The sequence below is a fragment of the Primulina tabacum genome, chromosome 2 (genome assembly GCF_025594145.1).
Source record: "Primulina tabacum isolate GXHZ01 chromosome 2, ASM2559414v2, whole genome shotgun sequence".
Lineage (NCBI taxonomy): Eukaryota > Viridiplantae > Streptophyta > Magnoliopsida > Lamiales > Gesneriaceae > Primulina > Primulina tabacum.
In genome coordinates this window covers 51,224,832-51,234,202 of record NC_134551.1, presented here as the reverse complement: position 1 = coordinate 51,234,202, position 9,371 = coordinate 51,224,832, and the positions used below count along the sequence as shown (strand labels likewise).

The 9,371-nt window shown below is 34.6% G+C and overlaps 2 protein-coding genes across 2 annotated transcripts; one reads left to right on the top strand and one right to left on the bottom strand.

The window, feature by feature from the left end:
* Nucleotides 1-9: 9 nt before the first annotated feature.
* On the bottom strand, nucleotides 10-1,905 carry LOC142536734 (uncharacterized). Its single transcript, XM_075642022.1, has 2 exons — nucleotides 1,644-1,905; nucleotides 10-954 (listed from the first exon to the last, which is right to left on the bottom strand). Exon 2 carries the CDS (start codon nucleotides 950-952, stop codon nucleotides 119-121), a length of 834 nt encoding a protein of 277 aa, XP_075498137.1. The 5' UTR covers nucleotides 953-954; nucleotides 1,644-1,905; the 3' UTR covers nucleotides 10-118.
* Nucleotides 1,906-6,228: 4,323 nt separating this feature from the next.
* On the top strand, nucleotides 6,229-9,138 carry LOC142536718 (ABC transporter G family member 10-like). The gene has a single exon (XM_075642002.1). The coding sequence runs from the start codon at nucleotides 6,381-6,383 to the stop codon at nucleotides 8,211-8,213; it is 1,833 nt and encodes a 610-aa protein (XP_075498117.1). The 5' UTR covers nucleotides 6,229-6,380; the 3' UTR covers nucleotides 8,214-9,138.
* The last annotated feature ends 233 nt before the right edge of the window (nucleotides 9,139-9,371 follow it).

The window sequence follows — 9,371 nt, the reverse complement described above, 5'->3', positions numbered from 1 at the left end:
TTTATGATAGTACATAATTAGGTACATAGATCAAATAAAATCGATAAACATTCACAATATCAGAGTCTTAACCTGTTTCGCATCTCTATTCCCCCGTACGGAGCTCGTCACAGCACCATCATTTATTAGAATTATATCGCAAGGGATGCCGACGATGCAACATCCTTTGCAGCCATCTTCTGCGTGGTTCAGGGGGCAAACAAACAAAGCACTCTCTTTCCTCTAAATCCTGTAAAATCTCAATAGCATCCAAATACATCTCACTAGACTGAGGGATATCTTCCATTTCATTCAAACACTTCAGGGCAGTAGATATTGAGTAATCGGGAGTGGCAACAGCCAATGCCTGAAGGGATACAGGAATTCTTCCATTCATGAGTTCGACGAGTTTAGTAACACATCTTCGGAGTTCTTTCATCCATGCCTCTCCATCAGGATGAGATTTTAATGCAGATTGAAGGGGAAGTTTTACTTGTGAAGTTAATGGTTCTTGACCATCATAATCATCTTCGACTGTTTTAAGAGACTGATATTCGGGACCAAACAGCCTTCCCGCTAATGGTTCAATTTCAACAGCCAGGCATCCTGGGATCGAGGATTGGCCAAGTCCTTGATCAAACTTCCAATGTAAATGGCTTGTTTTTTGCTCTATGCCACCTCTCAGATAACTAGATATCGGTAATGTTCTGCCCTTTTCTTTGTTTAAGACAGGGCATATTCCATCTGCTATGTGCCGGAGGAGATGGGTCGTCCCACTTCTGCTTGAACAAGAAAATATCTTCTGACAGTGATTGCACTGGCATTTATCACTTCTCCCATCCTCCTTGATAAGCTTCGTGAAATGTTCCCAAACTTTAGATCTTGACTTTCCTTCTCTTTTTTGTTTGTCACCCATGCTCGCTTCAGAATTATAGTTGATCTCCAGATCAGTTTCACTGTTTGCAACTTCCATCTCTACGGCCATAGCATCCAAGAAATTGACATTTAAATTTTATATCCAGAGCAAGATTGATAAAAGTCTAATCGGAAATGATACCACATAAAAATTTAAAAACATGCTAATTCAAAACAGATAGGTATCAGAATGAAAAACTCATTATCAGTTCTTTTTTTTTTGTGCGAACGAGTTAATTTCTCAGATAGATAAATCACCAAGTTCAATATTCAGCTATCCTCTATCACTCCCTTAGCACTGTAAATTTCAAATTGAATCAGGGCCCGGGGATAAATTTTTTCAAATCTACTCTAAAATATTAATTTTTAATGTTTTAAGTGGAGCCGGCGTTGGTCTAAATTCCGGGGGAACATAGCAAAAGTCCACAAAGTAAAAAGGTATCAATGTCTCCTTTTCCTCAACTCCGCATACTTGCTGCACTTCATCATCAATTTTCTGTCGGAAAAATTGCGAAAACTTCCGAGATTTCACAATAGTATCACCAAAGCAGAAACAATATTAAATAATCATAACAACAATACTAATTTTTTTTTACATAAAAAGGTACAAAACGTAAATCAAGCTACAACAAATCACCAGGCCTTCTGGATCCAACAACTCCACTTCCAAAATTCATCGATTAATATGTCACCATGTTTTGAGCACATTTTCAAAAGATTAAAACTGAAACATGTAAAAAGGTACTCACATGGAGCCTTTGCCGTCTGTTGGAGTTGAATGCCTAGCGAACGCTTGAACTTGTGATCGGTGAGGTATGAAAACCCTAGTCGATGGGAGCTGGATCTTCGCGTCGGGCCGATCTTGGTCGAGAATGGGCCTGAACAGCCCTTCGGGCTTGAAATTGGGTTGAAAACGGCCCGATTCGGCCCAACTTGCTTCTTCTCCTTCCCCATACTACCGTCGCTCTTACATTCGCTCCCCCTAATTTGTACTTTGTTTTTTCTTGTTAGTATCTCACCGTCTCGTTATTATGTAATTAATTATTAAAATTATTAATAAATATAAGTGTCTGAATAATTACTTAAAAAAATTAACTTTAAATTGATTAGATGAAAGTATTACTTTTTATCTTAAGAATATTACTTTGTATTGTGAACATCGATAGGATTGACTCGTTTCACAAATAAAGATTCGTGAGATCGTTTCACAAAAGACATACTTCAAATCCAAATAAACATGTAAACCAGAATCGATGTAAATATTTAAATATATTTTATATTTTCAAAATACTCATATTACAATTTGAATTTTAATAAGAATTCGAAAAGTTTGAAATTAATTTTTTAATGTAAATACATTAATATTGATAAGTATTTTCTTTTATAACACATAATTTTTGGTGTGAAATTACTAATTTTAGCAAAATAATTATATATTATATTAAATTTTAATTAAACTCGATAATTAAATAGACTAATATTTTGTATTGTCCGACTTTAAAAATAAAATTAAAAAATGAGTAGCTATCTTGTGAGACGGTTTTACGGATTTATATATGTGAGATGAGTCGTGCCGATTCATATCTAGAATGAAAAGTAATATCTTTCTTGAGTTTGGTCGAACATGAGATCCATCTGATAAAATTAAATCGTGAAAGGATCTCATATGAATTTTGGTATTTAAAAATAGCCAATAGTATCAAATTTAATTTATGAATTTAATCAAAATTTATTAATATGGAGTTTGCTCCGAAAAAAATTATTATTATGGAGTTTGTCTTATATTTGGGAAAAAAAATGCGTCTGTCGTGCAAACTATTATTGTTGATCACTGATGTTTTTTTTATTATAATTATTATGTGGCGTATTAAAATAAATTCTACAATAAACTAAATAACTCAAAATTTTGAAGGAGAATTTTTCTAGAGATGTTGTATTATGAGTCGTTCGCAGTATCAAAAAACATAAAAGCATTTATATAAGATTAAAGAAATTTTCAAACCTTATGTTTTAAACGTTAAGACACATTTACTCTATAATATGTAAAACTTTTTATGACTACTTTTTATAAACATATGATTTGAAGAGGTCATTAATTTCACATAAAAATAAATAAATTATTTTTTGACTTTTTTTACGAGGCTTACTTTCCCCTTTATGCGTGACATATTACGTATCCCATGAAACACATCGTGCAAAAATGGTGGGTAGGAAAACAGTTTTTTTTTTTTTTTTGAATGTTAGAAATGGTTGCTAAGCACACAAACCTATCAAAACGTAACAACCTTACGAACTACATTGAAACAGTCAACGTAACTTTAACAAATGCATGAATATATGTATATGCGTGTGTACATACAATACAACTATACATGGGATCACACATACACATTGACGATGTCCGGGTTAATTGGGTCTGAGTTTGGTGGGCAATTATATCGGGTCGGGTTGGTTTATGTCTTGATATGTCGGAACTCAGGTAAAAAGTGTTCGAACTTGAAGTATCTACACACTTAATAAAAATAGAGTAGTGGGGCCTCGGAAGATTCTCTGGGTAGCAATCTCGACGTTCAAATCAGTCAAATGTTTAATATCAAGAGAATGTATAGAAGGTATGAATATCTATTGCAAGAATATCTGAATGTATTAATATCAAGCAAACCTAGCTAGTATTTATAAGAGAAAATTCAACAATGATTTTGTTTTCAATACCCAGTTGCTACTCATGGCGAGATGGGCACTCATGCCCTGTTCTCTGACATTGCCAAATCCGATTGCTCCTACTACTTCTAGCCTAGCCACATCACTTTTACGTATGATGAAATACTTGCCAATGATTATCTAGACATGCGTCTCATACTTGTGAACTCAAAGATAACACATGTACATGGTTGCTTGGGTGGATAACCGTGACGTGGAACACTGTCTACTAATTATACTACCCGAGCTTTCACTGCTCTGGCTCAGCTGAGAGCCCGATTCCTCCTGAGCACTGATCAGTTTTCTCAATTTTCTTGGCTTCCTTACTACCTAAAACCCATGCTAAAGATGATCCGGGTACCTCTTGGATGACCCGAATATCTCCGGGAGTATCACAAATATTGATATATACATATATACAACGTTATAAGAGCTAGCCTAATAAAAACAAAATTTTGGTAAGTCTTGGTTAGGTACATAGCCAGAAAAATTTTGTCACTAGATTTATTGATTCGATAAGCCAAGAAATTTGTTTAAACCAACATTTTTGAAATCTTCGATATTGTTATTTTAATTTGGTTAGTAGATACTACATAACAAGTTGATTTGACTTTTTAAAGATATAAGATCGTTTGATTGTAACTTTTTCATTGACAAAACATTCATATATTAGAGTACATATGGTTGGATCTAGTTGAGCATAATTACTAATATCATTATTAACTCTTTGATACTTTATGGGATGTTGGTCATCATCATTTGAGATCTCCTTGTTTCTTTTAATTTCTATTATAAAAATCAACTTATTAGGTATTGAAAAAAGTTATTCTTGTGAATGACTAATTCACATAAAATCACATGCTTATATAATTTCTTTAAACCAAATTAAGAAACATTTCTTAAGATGTAGTACTTAGATTTACAAGCTTAAGCAATGTCATTTAGTCACATATAATGCAACGAAATATGTACAAGTGAAATGATTAAATAATAATTATATTTCATTTAACTTTCACATGATAACTACATTGTAATTTTAATCATTTTAATGTCAATCACTCAAAAGGTATGCGTGAGTTATATCAATGATAACAATGTCAAAGTTAAAAATATATTTTACAATGACATCATATAATAAATGTTTATTCAATAAATCCACCTTGACCCTCAATTTACATATTCTTGAAATATTCTTTTACTCAAAAAATCTCAACTAGTGATTAATATTCAGGCAAAAACTTGTGTAAGACGGTCTCACGGGTCGTATTTTGTGAGACAGTTATCTTATTTGAGTTATCAATGAAAAATAATACTTTTTATGCTAAAGAGTATTACTTTTTATTGTGAATATCGGTAGGGTTGACTCATCTCACAGTTAAAGAGATGTGAGACCGTCTCACAAGAGACCTACTCTAATATTCAAGAGTGACTAGACGACTAGCTCTAAATGGTTCCTTCAATTTCTTTATATGTTCTGCTATGACTGATGATTTTATAGATCCAAATAATTAGTTTGAAATTTAATTAAATCCCAATTTTCTTGCAGCACATTTGACTTATATTCTTCCCATTATAATGCTGAATAATTATGGAGAATATTCGGGGACGGATCTATGCTTGACCCGTCCTAAGCTGTAGCCCAGCCCAATTTTTTTTACAAAAAGTTGTAGAGATTCGAGCCAATTCTAATTTTTTTGGGTAAATATATATAGAGATTTAAGCGCAGTCTAATTTTTTTAAAAGATATCACGGTGCAAATAACTCATAAAAGTTAATATCTAGAATACCTATTTAACTTTCACAGTGAAAAAATGTAGATTTTCGATATTTCAAACGGGGTTTCATGCAACTAACTCATAAAAGTGATAAATTTATTTTATCAATTTTTTTATTTAATAGAATTTAATTTTGAAAGTACATTTAAAATATATTAAAAATAGTTTTAAAATGTAAATTTTGAATCTAAGTGAAACTTGTCTTATGTTACACGGGTTACATATTAATTTAAATAATATATAAATTTTGAAAAATGATATTGATTAAACTTTTTTTTTTGAAAAGTAACTCTCCTATTTCGAATACGTTAGGAACAATAAGTTTTTTTTAATAAAAAAATACCAAGGTCATTTTGCTAACTATTTTCATATTAATATCTCATATTTGATATACATATATGTGTGTGTGTATATATATATATATAAATTAACTTATTATATTAAGTTCAAGCCCACCTCAATTTTAATTTATGGATCCGTCCCTGAGAATATTGTATTATTAATTGTTGGTATGTGCTAATATAATTTTTTGAAATGGGCTGAATCAAATCTTGAAGTGAGCTAAATTAGTATGACTAAGTTCAGAAATTGCGGTAAGGTTTTAAAAAGTCGACTATACAATCACGCGTTGAGTTGGAACGCTAGCATATTGAAAGAGAGGGTAGGCAAACAGTAGGTTGGAAACATAATCATCTACTAACCCAACAATGACTCTGCATGGTCAGCATATGGTTCACCTGAACATGACTAAAACTCTCTTCCTTGACTCGTTTGCTTTCTTGAAACATCGTCAAAAAACTTTCTCCATTCCACAAGAAACAAACAACAAAGGAATCTGAAGTCAAGCCAATGTTAAACCTCTACATTAACTATGCGTTCTTATGTCTATCAATTGTTAATAACATTGGCGTGTGTCGAAATATAACACGGTTTACTGCGTTGGCTCACCACTTTTTGTCACCTTTTTCCTTGTGAGCTAAACTTTGCTTTCTTGAGTTCCTTGCCTGTATAATGGAATTGCCAATTAAGGCGCCTGTGCATGGTGATAAGCGAGAGTTATACAGAATCGAAACCAAGAAGTTATCCTACAGTTTTGAGAGCCCATCCGACAAGTTCAGTTGGTTTTTGTCCTGGAGGAGGACAAAGGTATCTCCAAGGTTCATCGTCAAGAATGCGAACCTCGATGCAAAGCCAGGGGAGATCACAGCAATTGCTGGTCCTAGTGGGGCAGGAAAAACGACCCTATTGGAAATTCTAGCTGGGAAGATTTCTACAAAGAAGGTATCCGGTCACGTCCTAATCAATGGCCGTTCCATAGATTGTGAAAGTTTTCAGAGATTATCAGGCTATGTCACTCAAGATAATGCCTTGTTTCCCCTTCTTACGGTGGAAGAAACACTTATCTTCAGCGCACTTCTGCGGTTTCCAGGTGGAAAACAATTGGTGTTTCGAAGAGTTGAAGTTCTGATGAAGGAGCTTGGACTTGATCACATAGCAGGTTCGCGGGTTGGTGAAGAATGTGGCGAGGGCATTTCAGGAGGAGAGAGGAGGAGATTGTCCATTGGGGTTGAATTAATCCACGATCCTGCTGTCTTGCTCGTAGATGAACCAACCTCAGGCTTGGATTCAGCATCAGCCCTTCATATCATTGCAATGCTGAAACTAATGGCGGTTAATCAACTCAAGACAATAGTCTTGACGATCCATCAACCAGGCTTCAGAATCCTCGAGCTATTTGACAGACTTGTCCTGCTTTCTAACGGACATGTCCTGCACAATGGTTCAGTAAAGTTACTCGAAGAGAGGCTTAAGTACGCCGGCCATTCCATACCTTCTCATATCAACATTCTTGAATTCGCCATTGAAGTCACAGACACCATAGCCATCGAAAGTTCAGAGACCGGTGCAGAAACTGAACAAACACAAATTAATGACGAAACTTGCGTTAGATATTCCAGCAACAATAGCTTTAAACCAAAATGTCCCGCCTTCACAAACAGCCCCTTCCAAGAAATTCTAGTACTGGGGCAAAGATTCAGCAAAAACATTTTAAGGACCAAAGAACTATTTGCAGCAAGAGTAATACAGGCTGTCCTAGTGGGGTCGATACTCGGAACAATATACATGAAAGTCGGCAAAGAAGAGGGCCAGGTTGCTCTACAAACCCGACTAGGATTCTTCGCATTTAGTCTCAGTTTTCTGCTATCATCCACTACCGAAGGCCTACCAATTTTCTTGAAAGAAAGAAGAATATTCATGAGAGAGACTTCGAGAGGAGCATACAGAGTTTCATCTTATGTGATAGCCAACACCATCGTGTTCTTTCCTTTTCTACTAATGGTTGGTTTTCTCTACAGTATACCAGTTTATTGGCTAGTTGGCCTGAGGCGTGATATTGATGGTTTCCTTTACTTTACACTGGTAGTTTGGATGGTTGTTTTGATGTCAAATTCTTTGACAGCATGTTGCAGTGCACTAGTGCCAAACTTTATCATGGGTACATCTGTTATTGCCGGGCTAATGGGATCTTTCTTTCTTTTTTCTGGGTATTTCATAGCTCGGGATGATATACCGGATTACTGGATCTTTATGCACTATTTGAGTCTTTTTAAGTATCCCTTTGAAAGTTTCATGGTCAACGAATATGGAGGGAAGGGAGGCGACAGGTGTTTAGAAAGACAAGGAGGTGAATGTGTGCTATTTGGAAATGGATACTTGAGACAGCATGGTTTGAAGGAATCACAGAGGTGGAGTAATTTGCTCGTGATGTTGGGTTTTATTTTGGCCTACAGAGGATTTTGTTTTGTCATCTTATGGTTCAGAAGTTATAGAACCAGAAGTTAAGTTATCAAGCACCATCAGCCAGAAACACCTCCTGACTTCTTTAGTACAGTGGAAATTGTATTATATATTCATGTAAGCATCTGAGAAAGAGTGAAAAAGGATTCATCTTATAGGTTCTTCTGATTTCTTTCTGCACATAATATAGTTCCTAAATTTGAGCATCGTCCAAGAACAAATTTATCAAATGGAGTGTAGATCATGTCTGGTATTTTACTACAATTTGATATTAATTTTGCTGCTTCAGTTGCTGCACAAAAGAACTTTCGATATCCACTAACCAAGCTTGCAAATAGGACATAATTCACCGACATAATACTCTCTATTTCGACTATTTGGTTCAAAACTGATAACTGCAGTCGACATACATATATAATCGGCTACCATTCCTTGTTCACTAATTGTAATTATGGCGTTTAAATACAAAACCTCACAAAGATATATAAAATAAGTATCATTAGCTCAACTGCGGTCATATATTGAAGTGAAAGTCATTGTGGCATACGATATGTTTGTGCTTTGAGACGATGAAGACTCGTCTTGTGTTCCGGATCCTGGTGACGATAGATTAGGTGCATCGCTCGAACTCTTTTGAGTAAATAGCTCTTTCACCACGCCAAGTTTTGATATAGTATTCTCATCCACATCCATCTCACCTTTCAGCATTTTGGTAACAGTAGACATGGTTGGTCTGTCTTTTGGAAAATATTGGGTACATAACAGCCCATTTTCAAAGTAGCTGCAGGCCTCGGTAGGATTCAATTCCCCAGCGCCGACGTACGCGAGAGAGCTCAGATCTTATTCTCTAAACTAAAATTTCCAGTAGCATCTTGCAATTCTTTGTAACTATACAATTTAACATTTTCAACAGTCCATTTCTGCATTTAGTTTTGAATACTCTCAGAGATGCTCTTGCAGATTTTAGCAAATTGAGATATGCCTCATATGTATATGTATTTAGTGTAAATTTCATATGGGACGGTTTTAGATTAATCGATCCGATATGAAGTGAATATTAATATTTTTGACTTAAAAAATAATATTTTTGATTAGAAGCTTGGTAAGATATCTGTTTCACGAAATTGACATGTAAAATTATATCATAAAAGTTTTTTGTATTTTTTTATTATAAATTCCAAATAAATCATTAGTTATATAATC